At 42.3% G+C, this 17,749-nt stretch overlaps 2 protein-coding genes across 6 annotated transcripts; one reads left to right on the top strand and one right to left on the bottom strand.

Annotated features, from left to right (window-relative positions):
* Positions 1-599: 599 nt before the first annotated feature.
* On the top strand, positions 600-8,706 carry cdyl (chromodomain protein, Y-like). 5 transcript variants are annotated; one of them, XM_070918772.1, is made up of 8 exons: positions 600-731; positions 1,895-2,159; positions 2,313-2,630; positions 3,430-3,683; positions 3,923-4,095; positions 4,184-4,394; positions 5,106-5,249; positions 7,157-8,706. In XM_070918772.1, exons 1-8 carry the CDS (start codon positions 708-710, stop codon positions 7,313-7,315), a joined length of 1,548 nt encoding a protein of 515 aa, XP_070774873.1. In that variant the 5' UTR covers positions 600-707; the 3' UTR covers positions 7,316-8,706. The 5 variants fall into 5 exon arrangements, with proteins under 5 accessions (XP_070774873.1, XP_070774874.1, XP_070774871.1 ...); XM_070918773.1 differs by having other exon boundaries at positions 1,895-2,605; positions 3,450-3,683; XM_070918770.1 differs by having other exon boundaries at positions 1,895-2,630.
* Positions 8,707-10,184: 1,478 nt separating this feature from the next.
* Positions 10,185-17,468, bottom strand: rpp40 (ribonuclease P/MRP 40 subunit). The gene is made up of 8 exons (XM_070919446.1): positions 17,352-17,468; positions 14,182-14,326; positions 13,940-14,008; positions 13,501-13,596; positions 13,187-13,309; positions 12,183-12,363; positions 11,936-12,070; positions 10,185-10,830 (listed from the first exon to the last, which is right to left on the bottom strand). The coding sequence occupies exons 1-8, from the start codon at positions 17,466-17,468 to the stop codon at positions 10,632-10,634; spliced, it is 1,065 nt and encodes a 354-aa protein (XP_070775547.1). The 3' UTR covers positions 10,185-10,631.
* Between the last annotated feature and the right edge of the window lie 281 nt (positions 17,469-17,749).

Here is a 17,749-nt window from a genome sequence, read left to right as displayed (position 1 = left end):
ATAAGCATGCAGAACAATAAAAAGAAGAAAATAGAATATTAATGTCACACAAAGCAACCAAACAAGGTACATTCTAGTTAATAGAAACGTACTAAATACATCACCAGACACATGCAAAGTAAACTATTTGAGAAATCCATGAATGATGAGTTCAAGGTGTTAATAAGGTTCAGGGATTTTGGCTTATGTTAGGAAATATTTTCAACTGCTAATTAATTCGATTTTAATTTAATTAAAATCTTAAGGTCCTTTAAAGGTATAAATGAAGAGATGGTTTTTGTGTTACTTTGTCCATTTTAATGGGGTTTTTACTTCTTAAAAACCTTACATATAATCAATTAATATACCTTAATATGTTACAATCCATTAATTTATACATTTACTGTCCTCTTAAAAATGCCTTTATATCTCATCGTTAATGGGTAAATTAATGGGAAGATAAACAATTAAGGAATTCAGTTTCATAAGAAAGTGTCAGCAGCGGTCTGGGGGGCTCTTATTTTGGAGGTGAGTCAGTCAGACCGGATGTTCCGTAAAGCTGCTGTGCTAACAGCTAACAGCTAGTTAACTCTGATAAAGTTCCTCCCCGTCTGTTTAAGAACCCGACAGACAGCAGATCCGAGCGGACGGAGATCTTCAGCTTTCTCTCATGTTGCTGCTCGAGTAAAGAAGCTTCTGGAAGCTGCTCGTCCACGCGCACAGTCTCCATGGCTACGGAAGAGTTCTACGAGGTGACGCGAGCTAATGCTAACATGCTAACGGTAGCTAACGACAGAGTTAACTTTACCTTATAAAGTTTACGAGCTGAGGAGGTGCTGAACTACAGAAAAGTGAAATGAACTGGTTAGTTAGCAGCTAGTTGACTCGTTAAAGTGAGTCCGAGTCTGTCAGCTGGAGGTTTTAGGCCCAGATAAAAACTACAGTTAGCTTCTGTAAGTAGCCAGTAGAGTTAGCTCCCCCTGCGTTAGCTCAGTGATAATTATAGTCTGCGGGGCGCTCACAGGTAAAATGTCTTCAGACAGTTTGCGGGACTTCAGGTTGGTTTTGACTCGTTTCTAAAAGTGAACAGAAACTTTGGTTTGGTGCTTTGATCAAACTTTGAATGAACAGACTCGCGGTTATTAATAATGTGCTAATATATTGATATTCTAACGTAATAAGTTATGGAAACACAGAATATTTACATCCACTCTGAAGTACGGCTTTATAAAACTAGTTTCAATCACTTGGTCACTTCACTGATAAGTTGATCAGCAAAAAATCAACTATTGTGATGATCAATTTATCAATTTAACAAGCTATTTATCAAATAAAAATAAAATAAAAATTCGACCATCAGATAACTGATCAGTCAGAGGATATGTGAAGGGAACTTTGAAACACGATTGTGTTTATTTACATGTTGAAATGAGAGGAACAAAGGCCAGATGGGTTCATTGATTACCTCTACCTACACAATAATGACAATCTGAAGGACTTTAATGAGGAGGACGTTATAACCAAATGAGATGAGAGTTCATTTGTTAGTTTAGTCTGGTTGAGTGAATCTGAGAGTTAGTTTTAGAATAAGGCCTGAAGTGATGGTAAGATGACATCGTTTGTCTACAAAATGACATAATTTCCTAATGAGGTTTGGTTTCCTTTTTACTGACGTAATTAATGTGTTGTCATTGATTATTATTGATTATTATTCTGAGTTTAGCTGTTCGGACTTTTCATTCTTTGAGTTGAAAACAATGAAGTTAGATTTTGTAACATTTAGAGGTTTCGTTTGTTTGCTTGAACATTAAAGTGTGACATCATATGCAACTGTATGATGAAGATCAATGATTTATCCAGATAACTGATGATGCTGCTGCTTGTTTCAGCATTGCTAACAGGTTTTCTCCTGCAGGTGGAGAGGATAGTGGATAAGAGGAAGAATAAGAAGGGGAAGGTGGAGTACCTGGTCAGGTGGAGAGGTTACGGTTCAGAAGGGGACACCTGGGAGCCTGAGAGTCACCTGTCCACCTGTATGATCTACGTCCACGACTTTAACCGTCAGTACTCTGAGCGACAGAGAGACAACACCTTATTGCGCTCCACCCGCAGCTCACCCAGCCACCACTACACCCCTGCCCACAGACCGCCCTGCAGACCATCACCCACCGCTGCTTGCAGTGACATCAGCGGAGGTTTAAGTGGAGACTGTGATCAGGTGAAACCTGCTCTCGGCCTGGCTCACCTGTCCCCCGCTGGATTGACCCGCTCGACCTCCGTCAGCTCCCAGCAGCCCCCGCTGCCCAGCAGGTTTAGTAGTGGTCTGATGTCAGCGTCTCTGGCTGGCTCGGTACGTCGCAGCATGGACCTGTCCAAGACCGGCATCAAGATCCTGGTTCCTAAGAGTCCAATGAACAGCCGTCTGGATTCGGAGGAGTCTCCCAGCGAGGCGGCTCACAGTCTGGAGGCCGGAGCTCAGGAGGCTCACCTGGTCCCACCTGAGGTCGCCCTGCTGGAAAAACCTGCAGGGGTCCAGCTGGGGCCTGGAGAGGAGAGGGCCCGCATGGGGACCAGACCCCGCAGCCAAAACCCCCTGCTCCCGCCTCGAGTACCCATCACACCTGCTGCCATGCACTCCCTTGGCGGCACAGGTAAGGTCAAAGGTCAAACAGCATTTCAACAAATCCGAATCCAGGGTCTCCACAATCACCAGGTAAACAGTGGAGTTACACCAACTATCTTCAACAATCTACCTGGAATGTTTTATTACATCTATTTCATTTTTAATATTTGAGTTTTTCTGGCAGATCCATTATTCTAAAATGAAAGCTCACATCTTATTTTTTTAACTTAAGAGAAGTGAACCATCGTATGAAACTTCCACCGGCTAACAACCTCAGTTTTAAGTCACAAAAAAGTACATGAAACACACAACAAGAGAAGGTATAAGAGAGCAAAGTACTCAAAGTTGTTGCATCATCTTGTCCAGATTGGTGATCGAACATCATCGCTGAAGTTGTTTCTTTACACAGTTCTACTATTGAAGCAGTTCCATCATCACAAAGTTCTGCAGAAACCTTTACTGCTGTCCAACAGGAAGTTTATGTGCTGACATTGCCCATTGCTGAACACTTTCAAAGCCCGCTGTTTTAAAAGCTTTCCCCATTAACCTCACAAATAAACCTGCAACATCCTCCTGAATGAGACCCTGTAAATGCTAAGAGTCCAGTGGGAGCACAGATCACAATTTGGACCTGAAAATAACATATTGTATCTCAAGATGGGTGACAAATAGATGTTAATCAGAAAAGTGAATTGATGGACAGGTTAAAGATGTTTGTCTCCCAGTTGATTGAGGTTCTGATATAATATAATATACTGTATAAAATGATATAAACTAATGTGTCGTGAAGGTCTGATGACCTACATTCTTCACTCTGTCTCCTCCAGGTAACTCTGCGTTGATGGAGGCAGTCGCTGCCAATGGGATGACAGGGGTGCAGTGTACTGTTGCCGGGGCGACCAGTGCGACAGGGAAACGTCGCCTGGAGGAACGTCCTGCTTTTGACAAACGTCTGAGGTTCAGTGTTCGACAAACGGAGAGCGCTTACCGTTACCGCGACATTGTGGTGAAGAAACAAGATGGCTTCACTCACATCCTCCTGTCAACCAAGAGCTCAGAGAACAACACGCTCAATCCTGAGGTGAGGCCACGCCCCCACAGGTTAGGCCACACCTCCAAAATATACACTGAACCATGAGGTGAGGCCACGTCCCCACAGGTTAGACCACACCTCCAAAATAAACACTGAACTCTGAGGTGACGCTTCTCCCCAAAACTTTGACACCACCTGATCAGAAACACCTGACGTGGTGTTGATCCAGGACTATTGTCATGGTTACTGATGTCTGCAGCCATGTTGTCCCACTTCCCCCTCGTCAGGTGATGAAGGAGATCCAGAGCGCCATGGCGACAGCAGCATCAGATGACAGTAAGCTGGTGTTACTCGGTGCCGTCGGCAGCCTCTTCTGCTGCGGTCTTGACTTCCTGTACTTCATCAGACGCCTGACGGACGACAGGAAGAAGGAGAGCATCAAGATGGCCGAAACCATCAGGTAACGCCTGAAGCAAGGTTGCGCCTTGTAGCCCTGGTTGATGTCATCACTTTATAAGCGCCTCTGACCTCTGTCTCCTCTCCCTCAGGACCTTTGTCAACACCTTCATCCAGTTCAGGAAGCCAATCGTGGCGGCGGTTAATGGACCGGCGCTTGGCCTCGGCGCTGCAATTCTGCCGCTCTGTGATGTGGTGTGGGCCAATGAGAAGGCCTGGTTCCAGACGCCATACATGTCCTACGGCCAGACGCCCGACGCCTGCTCGTCCTTCACCTTCCCCCGCATCATGGGCCTCGCCTCGGTTAGTTCACCAGTTAAAACTTTCTGTACTGTTCCAGACTAAGTTAAAATGTTCCAGGCCAAGTTCAAGCGCTTAATTCTGTTCCAGGCTAAGTTCAAGTGTTCCGTTCTGTTTCAGGCTAAATTCAAAAGTTCCGTTTTGTTCCAAGCTCAGTTAAAACGTTCCGTTCTTAAAGCATTCTGTCCTGTTCTAGGCTAAGTTCAAGCGTTCTGCTCTGTTCCAGGCTAAGTTAAAACGCTCCGTCCCTAAAGAGTTCCGTCCTGTTGTCGCCTGAGTTAAAGCATTCCGTTCTGTTCCAGGCGAGGTTAAAACGTTTCGTTCTTAAAGCATTTTGTTCTGTCCCAAGCTAAATTCAAGTGTTCTGTTTCGTTCCAGGATAAGTTGAAGCATTCTGTCCTGTTCCAGGTGAATGTAAAGCGTTCTGTTCCAGGCAAAGTTCAAGCAGTACGCTCTGTTCTTAGTGTTCTTTTGTGTTCCAGGCTAACTTTAAACATTCCAGGCTGAGTTAAAGCTCCCCCCTCTGTTCCAGGTTAATTTAATATGTTCCGTCCTTAAAGCGTTCTGTTCTGTTCCAGGCTTAGTTAAAACGTAACGTTTTAAAAGCATTCTGTTCTGTACCAGGCTAAGGTCAAGCGTTCCGTTCTGTTAGTTTTAGTACAGGTTAAGTTAAATTGTTCCATACTTAAAGTGCTCTCATCCGTTCTGTTCCAGGCTAACGAGCTGCTGCTGAGCGGCAGGAAGTTGACGGCTCAGGAGGCGTGTTCTAAAGGTTTGGTGTCTCAAGTTCTCTGGCCAGGAACCTTCACACAGGAAGTGATGCTGCGAATCAAAGAGCTGGTGACGGTCGACTCACTGGTGAGTCTGTGTGTGTGTGTGTGTGTGTGTGTGTGTGTGTGTGTGTGTGTGTGTGTGTGTGTGTGTGTGTGTGTGTGTGTGTGTGTGTGTGTGTGTGTGTGTGTATACACACAAACAGTGATGCACAAACAAACGTGCAATAGCTTAATATTACAGTCGCTCTGAAACCATGTGTGTGTGTGTATACACAATGGTTTTTCTTTATTTGTATTATTTCCTACATTGTAGATTAATATTGAAGACATCAGAACTACGAAGGAACACATATGGAATTATGTAGTGTTAAACAAACCAGAATATGTTTTATATTTTAGATTCTTCAAAGTAGCCACCTTTTGCTTTGATGACAGCTTTGCACACTCTTGGCATTCTCTCAATCAGCTTTATGAGGCAGTCACCTGGAATGGTTTTCCAACAGTCTTGAAGGAGTTCCCAGAGGTGCTGAGCACTTGTTGGCTGCTTTGCCTTCACTCTGCCGTCCAACTCATCCCAAACCATCTCAATTGGGTTTAGGTCGGTTGATTGTGGGGGCCAGGTCATCTGACGCAGCACTCCATCACTCTCCTTCTTGGTCAAATAGCCCTTAGATAGCCTGGAGGTGTGTTTGGGGTCATTGTCCTGTTGAAAAACAAATGCTGGTCCCACTAAGCGCAAACCAGATGGGATGGCATGTCGCTGCAGAATGCTGTGGTAGCCATGCTGGTTAAGTGTGCCTTGAATTTTGAATAAATCACCAACAGTGTCACCAGCAAAGCACCCCCACACCATGACACCTCCTCCTCCATGCTTCACAGTGGGAACCACACATGTAGAAACCATCCGCTCACCTTTTCTACGTCTCACAAAGACATGACGGGTGGAACCAAAAACCTCAAATTTGGACTCATCAGACCAAAGTACAGATTTCCACTGGTCTAATGTCCATTCCTTGTGTTTCTTGGCCCAAGCAATTCTCTTCCTCTTGTTGTTCTTCCTAAGTAGTGGCTTCTTTGCAGCAATTCGACCATAAAGGCCTGATTCACGCAGTCTCCTCTGAACGGTTGACGTTGAGATGTGTCTGCTACTTGAACTCTGTGAAGCATTTACGTGGGCTCTAATCTGAGGTGCTGTTAATTTGCGGTTTCTGAGGCTGGTAATTCGAATGAACTCATCCTCTGCAGCAGAGGTAACTCTTGGTCTTCCTTTCCTGGGACGGTCCTCATGAGAGCCAGTTTCATCATAGCGTTTGATGGTTTTCGCTGCACTTGAGGATACATTCAAAATTCTTGAAATTTTCCAGATTGACTGACCTTCATGTCTTAAAGTAATGATGGACTGTCGTTTCTCTTTACTTAGTTGAGTGGTTCTTGCCATAATATGGATTAGAACAGTAGTTGAACAGGGCAATTCACTGTATAGAACTGTGTTCCAACCCTACCTCTGCACAACACAACTGATGGGCTCAAACATATTAAGAAGGCAAAACATTCCACAAATTAACTCTTGACAAGGCACACCTTGAAAACCAGGTGATTGCCTCATAAAGCTGATTGAGAGAATGCCAAGAGTGTGCAAAGCTGTCATCAAAGCAAAAGGTGGCTGCTTTGAAGAATCTAAAGTATAAAACATATTCTGGTTTGTTTAACTTTTTTTGTTTACTACAAAATTCCATATGTGTTCCTTCATAGTTCTGATGTCTTCAATATTAATCTACAATGTAAAAAATACTAAAAATAAGGAAAAACCATTGAATGAGAAGGTGTGTCCAAACTTTTGACTGGTACTGTATGTGTATATGTATATGTGTATGCATATATATATGTATATGTATGTATATATGTATGTATATGTATACATATATATATATATATATATATATATGTGTGTATATATATATATATATGGTGGTTCCACTTCCTGTCCTGTAGGTTCTGCGGGAGTCTAAAGCCCTGATGAGGAACACCAGCCGCAGTGCTCTGGAGCAAGCTAACGAGCGTGAGTGTGAAGCCCTGAAGAGAGTTTGGGGCTCATCGCAGGGAACCGACTCTATTCTGCAGTACCTGCAGAGGAGAACCGAACTCTACTAGAACCTTGACATTGACCAGGTTCTGAACCAGGAACAGGACCTGAACCAGGAACAGAACTAATCCCCTGACTCAGCAGATTCTGAGCTGGACAGGAAACACAGAACGTTTCTTCCTTTTGTTGTAAACATTTAAGTTATACTTTCAACAGAACTTTGATTTCAAAACAGTCTGACATTTCTTTAAATCTTCTTGTTCTCGCTTTCCTCCTCAGTCCGATCAGTGTACTGTAATCTTATCTGTGGTGTTCCATAGAGTTCCACCCTGGGTCCTCTGTTGTTCAGCTTTATGTGCTTTCTTTGGGTGAAAACATCAGGAAACATGGGACTGATTATCATAGATTTACAAATGACGTAGGTTTATGTCGTCATGACTGTTGTACCTGCCAGACCAAACTGAGAGCATCAAAATGTGACGGTTTGAAACAAACCTGAATAGATCATCTCAGGGTTTGAATAGCTCATTAAATCAGACTGAATGTTTACGGTGTGTTTTTATATGGTGACTACTCGGTGGCAACGACTCAAAATAGCAGATTTCCAATGGGAGTTCTGAACAGTCTTTTGATAAAAAAAACTAAGCTAGGCTAGCGCTTTCAGTCTTTTTGCTAAGCTAGGCTAACAGTCTGTGAGCTCTGTCTGTACTGGACACACACAGATTAAACTGAAACATCTGACTGACAGAGGACCTGAGCATTTACAAAATGTTGGACTGTTCCTTTAAATGCAGGTGATCTTGACCTTCTCCCAGAATTCCCTCAGATCATCACACGATGTTTCACCGATTTTCTATTGGAGTCCACACCTGCAGTCTGTCCTCTCAGGTGTTAATGACTCCATGATGTTGCCTCTAGCGCCACCATCAGGACAAACTGCATGTTTATCTCCACTGATGTTCAGACTGACAACAGATAAATCATCAGGATGTAATGAACTGTGCAGCCTGAAGGGGGTGCTGACAGGATTCTGAATTCAGTTTACGTATGATCATGCAGCAGTTTGACAGTGATGAGTTATGAGTAACTATTGACACCTGAGAGGCAAGAGAAGACTGAGGTTCTGCCTGTGTGTGGATGTGGCCTGTCAGTCGTGTGATCATGTGTCGAGGTGAGCGTACTGAACTGTGATCCAGAGTCCAGGATCAGGATCCGAGCAGAATCAGGCTTGTGGTTCGTCTCACATGTAAAATTAAACACAGACTTCCACATTTCAGTACATCGTTTACTTGTTCTGTTTGTGTTATTTCAGATAAAACACTGAACCTTGAAGTTCTTCTTTGAGAAAAAAATCAGAAACCAAAAGGGAGAAATTAATATTTTACATGGTTTAGTTTCATTAATGTGTTGCATTAATTCAATAGAACACGGTCAGGTTGTTTTGTTTTTAACTATTTCTCATTTACAAACTTGAACTTTGCATTAGACCAATAGGATACAAAAAAGATAAATTGAGACATAAAAGATTGAAATATTAATATTTAAAAGGATTAAAATATTACTAAATATAATGTTAGGGTTTTTTTTGTAGATTGTATTCTATTATGCTAAAACGTTTTATTGCATTTTTATTTTTCTTGACTTTAAGGGCTTTCATATAAGAAATAAATAAATTATGAAATACACTAAACCTAGATTTTACTTTCATATACTTGGAATTGTGTATGTCAAATGAATAGAATAAAATTGTAAGCATAATCCACCAGAAACTCATCTTTGCTGTTTTCCTTAAACATTGTCTCTTTGAGAGACTTCAAGTTGACCTTTGAGCAAAGCAAGGAAAAATAAATGAGTATCATTACAAAATACACAACAATTAGTTTCAATTACAAATCATAAAAATTCACTGGAGGGAAACACTCCATTTGAAATTTTAAACTGGATTTAGTTTGCTTTGGGAGTTATAGGGAACTTTACATATTTAGTTCGTAATGTGTGAATAGTACTTTTTGAACAGATTTGTGAAATTGAGTTTCTGTAAGATACTGTAGGGTGTAAGATGTTATTCAATACATTTCTAATTGTTTTATTTGGGAATGTGACTTCATTTAAGTCACAGCCATTTTAGTCTAGACTAGACCAGTCAAGTCTATTTTACTCTAAATGGGACCATAATTTATTAAATGAACATCATGCTGTATTGAAGAAGACTTGAAACTAGTGATTGAGACCATAAACACATCAGGAAAATGTTTATTGAAGTAATAAATCAGGTGAGAAGTAGGATCAATTGCTCATAGACTTCTATACAACCATGTGCAACCAGTGGAGTCTACCCCTGCTGGCCATTGGAAAGAATGCAGCTTTAAGGCACTTCAGCATTGGCTTCACTAAAATTATTTTTGACAACAAAGTGGACTAAATGTGAATCCAGTTGGACTTAAACTGAGGTGGATTTTGTTACCTTTGGACAGAGCCAGGCTAGCTGTTTCCCCCTGTTTCCATTCTTTATGCTAAACTAAGCTAACCAGCTGCTGGCTGTAGCTTCATATTTATCTGAACTTTTAACTCTCAGAGAGAGTGTTTGCTTTAACTTGGCTTCTTTCACTGATCAGTTTGTGCTTTTGATTAAAGTTTGAGGTGAAGACAGACAGACTGATGGACAAACAAGACAGGTCAGTCTGAACTTTTTAAATTTTAACAGAAGACAAAACAGTAACTTTACAAAGAGCCTTTGTAAACAACCAGGAAAATATCAAATAAGATTCAGTAATAAAACAAATGTAATAAAACAAATGTACCAAAGTCTGCTGCTCATGTTGTTTAATACACAGAAACAGAAGAAATAAATGAGAACTTTTTAACTTTAGTCAATTATCTCCTGCAGAAAAACCCAAACAGAATATAGTATTAATATATATGTGTGTTCCTTTATTATATGATAATTAGTTAACTAACTAAATTATTATTACATATTAAATCGTTAGATATCAACTAATGAATAATAACATGATTATGTTTTTATTTTAGTTTCTAAAACAATATCGTCTCTACAGAACATGAGATTATGTGATAAAGAACTTTATCCGCACTTTACTTAATGTCAGTAGTTCCCAACCTGAGGGTCGGGGCCACACAAAGGGTCACAAAATCCGTCTGAGAGGTCACGAGAGAATTGGAAAATATTTTGGAAATTAGCTTTTCTCAACTCTGAAATGTTTTAATCCAAACTGACCTGAAACAGGTTTATACAACAAAACAAAACTAATTTAAAGGGCTCAAGTCAACAATGCTGAAACCACCAGCTGATGACATCATGGGGGACAGGTGTCGCGGTGGACACGTGTTGTGGGGGACAGGTGTTACCATGGTGGACAGGTGTTATCATGGTGGACAGGTGTCATGTGCTCCTGTAGCCAGGTGTAGGTGGTAGGTGTGGTCGTGGAACATCAGCAGACTGTAGAAGTTCTCTCCTCCTCTTAGGACTCCATGTTCGCTGCTCCCCCACGACACCGGACTGTCAACAAAACCATGAACCGTCAGCGACACCCAGGACTCCAACCGAGGCTGCTCCAGGTAATGTCTGCAGGACAGGTGAGGACAGGATTCAGGTTTTAAGGAACTTCACCCTAATTTACATGTCACTTTATCACTCTCAGCAGCAGCAGTGGACAGTGTGGAGTTGTAATTTGCAAAGACATGGAGAGAGTAGTAGCACTACTACTACTACAAGTAGTACTAGTACTCTCTCTACTACTACAGAAAGTACAAAGACAAAAGAGAAAAACAGAGGCCTCCACAGGGGGACACCGGAGAGCTGAAGACATAACTCAGTCAGACATGAAACTCATGTTGAACCTCTCTGATGTTCATCCAGAATAAACCTCCAGAAATTCACTTAGAAATCAGAGAAAATGTACACTGCAAACAGGAGCTGCTACCTGCTGATTCAGCTACTTTAATGGAGACAATGTGACAAATGGAAATAAATATAGACAACAACCAACAACTTGTAGCCACAGCTGAGGACTCCAGAGGCCTGTACCACGAAGCAGGATTTGAGGTTAGCGAAGTACCTTCAGGATTACGACGGGGGTTCACTTCTTATCGGGGTACATCACCATGGTAACTTATGCTACAAACCCTGCCCCCTTAATGCAAACGCGCTCGGTGCTAGATTATGAAACCCTGGGTTGACTTACTGAGTTAATAACCACCGTCGTGTGACCACTTAGCGGGATGCGGTTGTTAGGCTCAGTGAGGCCAGATAAGGAGAAGATATCCTGGGTTTGTTGAACCTGCTTTGTAGAACAGGTCTCAGGTGTCTGGATTATGTCTGAGGTTTTGGGGGTCCACCGTAAACCCTCTGGTTTAGAGTGAAAATACCTTAAATAACATCAGAGTCACAAGGAGGACAGACGTGGTTGGTGAGTCAGGACGTGGTTGGTGAGTCAGGACAGGGTTCGTGGGTCAGGACAGGGTTCGTGGGTCAGGACAGGGTTCATGATCATCACAGAACAGATGAGCTGAAAGCCCTAAACCCAGAACTGGATTCAGATATGAAATTGTAGGTTTGGGGTTCAGTAGCATTTTATGGAATCTGAATCCAGTTCTCAATCTGCTTACTGAATGGACATCGAGTCCCTTAGTGTCTCCTTGGTCTGATAGACGGTCAGAGGTCAGCTGACCTGATCTCGTGGATGAGTCGGTGGATGTCCTGAGGAAGCAGCAGTCCGCGGATGGAGGCGCTCAGAGCTCGACTCACCGTCGTCTTTGGCTCAGGACAGACCAGTGAGGACAAGAAGCTGCTGGATGAGTTCTCACTGAAACCAAAGAAGAGTCACGGGAGGACACGTCACATGACACAGTTAACCAGTGTAGTTGTTTACAGAGCAGGTAAAGTGAGACATGTCGTCATGGCGTACGTCCTCTCACCAGCTGACGTGGGCGTCCACAGCTCCGAGCCACTCCAGGAAGCTGTGAGGGTCACGTGACTGCAGGTCAGAGGTCAGCAGGGCAGGGCAGGACAGGTCTGTCAGAGTGTGGCTGCTGACCTCAGGTCTGTGCTCTGACCAATCATAGCGAGACAGGAGGGGCTGCAGACAGGCCCCGCCCCCTACAGGACAGACAGCAGGGGATTATGGGTAATATACAGTGTGTAGAAGCGTTAGAGTAACTTCACCCCGTCTTTGTTGACCTCCACAGGTTTAACTTAACTGCAGTGATGTCAGAGGTGAAACAGACTGAAACTTTATTTGTTTGACTTTACAGAAACAGTGTGCTGCCCCCTCCAGGCAGACAGCAGGAACTACACAAACTAACAGATTTCAAGTTTAGTTTGTCTTTTTATGCTGATTATTTTACCCCAAAAATCATTGTCATAAAATCACATAATACCATAAAACTGCCCAGATAATGTTGTGTTCATCATCATCATCATGTGAGAAGGACAGTAGAGATGAAAGATTCTCACGTCATCAGATCGTTTTTTCTGTCATACCCCCTTCAGAGGCTGAAAAAATTCCTGCCCCCCCATACCAGCAAAAATGATTTATTTTATGCTGTATTATCAGTCATTAAGAAGTTGGGCGACTGAAGTAAACAAAAGATTCAGGTCAGCTAGCAGCTTCTGTTTGTTGATGTCACTACATTAATCATATTCATGCAACTTAAAGGTCTGCTCAACATCCACGTTCAACATTTTGATTAGTTACAATCTTATTGAATGTTTAGCTGTCTGTCTGAGTACCATTAATATTTATACTGAAATCAATATATAAATTAAGTGAATATATTTACAGTAAATTAGATTTAAAGGCACCCTAACCAACAAATCATGTGAACACCACAAGATCTGCCAAGCTAGTTACGTTAGCTTTAGCACGAGGTTAGCTGTGTTTTTATTCTATGTCTCACCTGTATGATGATGTGACTCTCACCTGGATGATGTGACAGCAGGAAGTCGGTCTTCAGTTGAAGCCGTGATCTCAGACCTGTGAGGAGTCTCTGGTAGCCCCTCCCACCAGGAGCAACGCTGCTGTCAGTCAAATCTATAGATACTACTGTAAAAAGAAAAACAATATACATATATATATTTATAGGGAGAGAGAGAAATACAGAATAATACAGGCAGCTGTCACATGACAGGAAACACTGAACAGATGTTTTATAATAATGTTTCATATCTTGAAATCTTTTATAAGGAACTTGTTTCACAGCAGATGTGAGAAAGATGATGTCATTATGATGTCACCGAATCTGCAGTTTGTTCTGTGGTTGAATCTGGACGGTTTCCCTTCAACTCCCAACAACTCAAAGGAGTCTTTATCCAGGGAGAGAGACAGGTGACCTGTAGGAGGACAGACAGACAGATAGACAGGAGGAGACAGAGACAGTCAGTCAGAGAGGCAGGAGGAGAGCGAGACAGGTGACCTGCAGACAGACAGACAGTCAGGAGGAGAGAGAGACAGTCAGTCAGAGAGACAGAAGGAGAGTGAGACAGGTGACCTGCAGACAGACAGACAGGAGGAGACAGAGACAGTCAGTCAGAGAGACAGAGGGAGAGAGCGAGACAGGTGACCTGTAGATAGACAGACAGACAGACAGACAGACAGACAGACAGGAGGAGACAGAGACAGTCAGAGACAGGAGGGACATCAGGTGTGCTCCTGATGATGTCACCTGAGAGTTACCGTTTGGCCTCAGAGCGACACAGTTATCTTCGTCTATCCTGGTCCGGTGCGACACACCATACACACTACCTGAAACACACACTTTCATGTATAAACTGACCTGTTGGTTCTTGTAAATGAAATTTGTATAAAATGTTGAATAATTTGTAAATATTAGAAAACAGGATCATTGTGTTGTTGTGTTGTGTTTCACTAAACAGCTGTGTGTGTACAGGTGCATCAGGTGTGTGTACAGGTGTTACCCTGGTACACGGCTGTCTCTAGGAAGTGTTTGTCCAGCAGTTCGTATATCGGCAGCTTCCTGATCAGGTAGAAGCTGTTGAAACTGTTTAATGCAGCGTCCAGGTGAGAGGGGGCGGAGCTACACTCAGGAAGCAGCACAGACACCTGCACAGGTGAAACAACACATTCATCAGACTGAGTGATATTTCTGTTTACAATTATCAACACACCTGTATTTCTTTGCAGTACAGGTGTATAGACCACAGGTCACATATTCCCTTATGGTTATATAATATATAATTATATTTACCACCTGAAAGTCTTAAAATCATTTATCCAAATATTCCATGTTGATGTCTAATAAACAGATTTCTTCTGAATAATTCTAAACTATTTCAATCACTTTCATTTGAATCTGATTTTTTCTCCAGGTGACTTTATAAAATCTGGAGCTTTTACTGTTTAGTGACAACAGAGTTTTTTTTCATCATGAAGTAAATGTTGAACACGATGTAACGGCTGTAGAATAATGACACCATCAGTGTTTAGACTGGTTCCCTATAAGCCTCTCTGTCACTGTACAGGTCTGTGCAGTCAGAGACTGAAGGCCCAATTTACGGCACAAAGGAAGTGCGTCAACCACTGACACCAAAACACTATTACCTTCTCTTTATACGTCCACGGCAGGGTTTTTCCTGAAAAGAGGAGTTTTAACTAGCACCAAAATGATAAGAACTGAGAATAAAAATAACAATTCAAATCCTCTCTGAATGCGTTTAATAGCAGTTTATCAAACGACTGTTGAACAAGCAGATCATCTACTCTAATACGACATCTTCGACTTCCAGCGGTCACCTCCTCTCATCCACAGCCGCTATATCACTATATATCAGTTTTACTGTCTGACTGTTCATGAGCTTCTTAAATGATAAAATTCTAACTATTAGAGACAGAATTGATCACCTCCTGTCCTCAGGTGGTACCTTACCTTCAAACTCAGGAATCTCAGAAACAGCTGTAAAACCTGATATATATTTAGATTGCTTTTCTCCCATTGACCTTCACCAAATAACTAAAACCTTTTCTTCATCTAAGCCATCCACTTGTCTCTTAGACCCCATCCCAACTAGGCTGCTTAAAGAGGTTTTACCTTTAGTCAGCACTTCTTTGCTAGACATGATCAATCTGTCTTTATCAACAGGCTACGTACCACAGTCCTTTAAAGTAGCTGTAATTAAACCACTTCTTTAAAAGCCCACTCTTGATACAGAGGTTTTAGCCAACTAGCCAGAGACTGGAACATTTAATTGGCATCAAAGGAACCGCACTAAGCTGGTTTAAGTCGTATTTTGTTCTTTCTCCTCTACTCTTCTCCCTGTACACCAACAGCTGTACCTCCAGTCACCAGTCCGTCAAGCTCCTGAAGTTCGCGGATGACACCACCCTCATCGGACTCATCTCTGGAGAGGATGAGTCTGCCTACAGGTGGGAGATTGACCATCTGGTGACCTGGTGCAACAGCAACAACCTGGAGCTTAACGCTTCAAAGACAGTGGAGATGGTTGTTGACTTCAGGAAGAGCGCAGCCCCACCCGCCCCCATCAACCTGTGTGACTCTCCAGTGGACACTGTGGAGTCCTTCCATTTCCTGGGCTCCATCATCAGCCAGGACCTCCGGTGGGAGCTGAACATCAGCTCCCTCATCAAGAAAGCCCAACAGAGGATGTACTTCCTGAGGCAGCTGAGGAAGTTTAACCTGCCACAAACAATGCTGGTTCACTTCTACACTGCCATCATAGAGTCCTTCCTCACCTCCTCCATCACCGTCTGGTACGCTGCTGCCTCCACCAAGGACAGACGCAGACTGCAGCGTATCATCCGCTCTGCAGAGAGGGTGATCGGCTGCAACCTCCCATCTCTACAGGACCTGTACTCCTCCAGGACCCTGAGGAGAGCATGGAAGATCGCTGCCGACCCCTCCCACCCCGGACACCATCTGTTTGACCCCCTCCCCTCTGGCAGGAGGCTGCGGTCCATCAGGACCAAAACCTCCCGCCACAAAAACAGTTTCTTCCCCTCTGCAGTCAACCTGACAAACTTACATTGACAAGTAAGTCAAACACTAGTTATACGTTAGGGTTAGGGTTACACATCACCCCTGTCCCCCCTGCGTTACATTAACGCACCCACCCCCTACTGGACACTTTACCTGGACACTTTACTTTATTCTGGTCACTGCACTGTTGTTGTTATTTATCTTATCTTATTTTTATTCTTATTCTTATTTTACCTTTTATATTCTACTTATTTGTTATCAAAACAATAGCACCTCCCGACCACAGCAAATTCCTTGTAATGTATGTTACTTGGCAATAAACAGTTTCTGATTCTGATTCTGATTTATCAGATCGATCTCAGTTTGTACATGTTAACGATGAATCCTCCATGTACGCCAAAGTCAGTCATGGAATTCCAAAAGGTTCTATGCTTGGACCAATACTATTCACCTTATATATGCTTCCTTTAGGAGATATTATTAGAAAACACTCCATAAATTTTCATTGCTATACAGATGATAACCAGTTATATCTATCCCTCTCTCATCCCATTAATGTTACTAACTGGTCATCTTCTGTCCTCTCTTTTTCTGTTGCTTTCTGCAGGTGTTTCTGGATCTATGACTGAAGACACCTGCAGCTACAATCATTATTATTGGTCTTGTTATTATTATTATCATTATTATTACTACTACTATCTTTATCAATTTTAATATTATTACCATATTACTATTAATTTACATCTCTATGCTACTGTATGAACCACCCCCCCTACCCCGTGCTTGCTCATGGTGAACTGTTGGGTCTCTGTAATAATATTAGAAATAGTCCAATCTAGACCTGCTCTATATGTACAGTGCCCTGAGATAACTTCTGTTATGATTTGGCGCTATGTAGATTGAATTGTATTAAATTGAACTGTATTGAATCACGACTTTTATTTTGAAATCCCGTGTAAACTTAGATTTGTTTTCTGTTTTTTTTCTGTTAGCATGTTAGCTGCTAACTCGTCACACGGTGCTTTTTACTAACATTAGTCACGTTTCTGGACTGAGACAGTTAGCCCAGGGCTAAGCTAGCTATGTTCTCTCTCCGTGTTAACGCGGCTAATGCTAACAGCCTAACGGTATTACCTTGTAGTTGAAGTGCAGCTGCTCCACCTGTGAACTCAGTCGGTTCTTCTCATCCAGGAAACTTGATCGATCACAGACCAGCAAAGACCGAGGAGTCCGATCTAGATCACCAGACATTTTCATGAAGACTTTATTTTAACTTTATAATTTTACTTAACACCGTTCTCTGGGCAGGGAGCTAACCCGCTACCATATGCTTCCAGTGAGGGATTTTCAACCTAAAAGCTGTAGCAGCTTTCTGAAGAGAACAGACTTCGTTACAAGATCACGTCCTTTTTAAAAAGTTACTTTATAAAGTTAAAATCTAGTGTTCTGTGTTATTTTACTCAGTCATTTGTTTAGTCTGTTCCTTGTGTTAATCATAAGTGTCTCTCTGGTAGGGGGCAGCACTATACTGT

Source organism: Enoplosus armatus, chromosome 14, assembly GCF_043641665.1.
Source record: "Enoplosus armatus isolate fEnoArm2 chromosome 14, fEnoArm2.hap1, whole genome shotgun sequence".
NCBI classification, from domain to species: Eukaryota; Metazoa; Chordata; class Actinopteri; order Centrarchiformes; family Enoplosidae; genus Enoplosus; species Enoplosus armatus.
The sequence above is the reverse complement of the archived record's forward strand: the minus strand, read 5'-3'. Positions and strand labels throughout refer to the sequence as shown.

Excerpts from the sequence above, each read along its gene's own strand:
- cdyl (XM_070918769.1), top strand. The coding sequence starts at position 708 with ATGGCTACGGAAGAGTTCTACGAGGTGACGCGAGCTAATGCTAACATG. Across the intron at positions 2,631-3,429 it reads GCACTCCCTTGGCGGCACAG|GTAACTCTGCGTTGATGGAG; the intron begins GTAAGGTCAAAG and ends TGTCTCCTCCAG. Across the intron at positions 3,684-3,922 it reads ACAACACGCTCAATCCTGAG|GTGATGAAGGAGATCCAGAG; the intron begins GTGAGGCCACGC and ends CCCCCTCGTCAG.
- rpp40 (XM_070919446.1), bottom strand. The coding sequence starts at position 17,468 with ATGTCTGGTGATCTAGATCGGACTCCTCGGTCTTTGCTGGTCTGTGAT. Across the intron at positions 14,009-14,181 it reads AGAGACAGCCGTGTACCAGG|GTAGTGTGTATGGTGTGTCG; the intron begins GTAACACCTGTA and ends TGTGTGTTTCAG. Across the intron at positions 12,071-12,182 it reads GTGGACGCCCACGTCAGCTG|TGAGAACTCATCCAGCAGCT; the intron begins GTGAGAGGACGT and ends CTTTGGTTTCAG.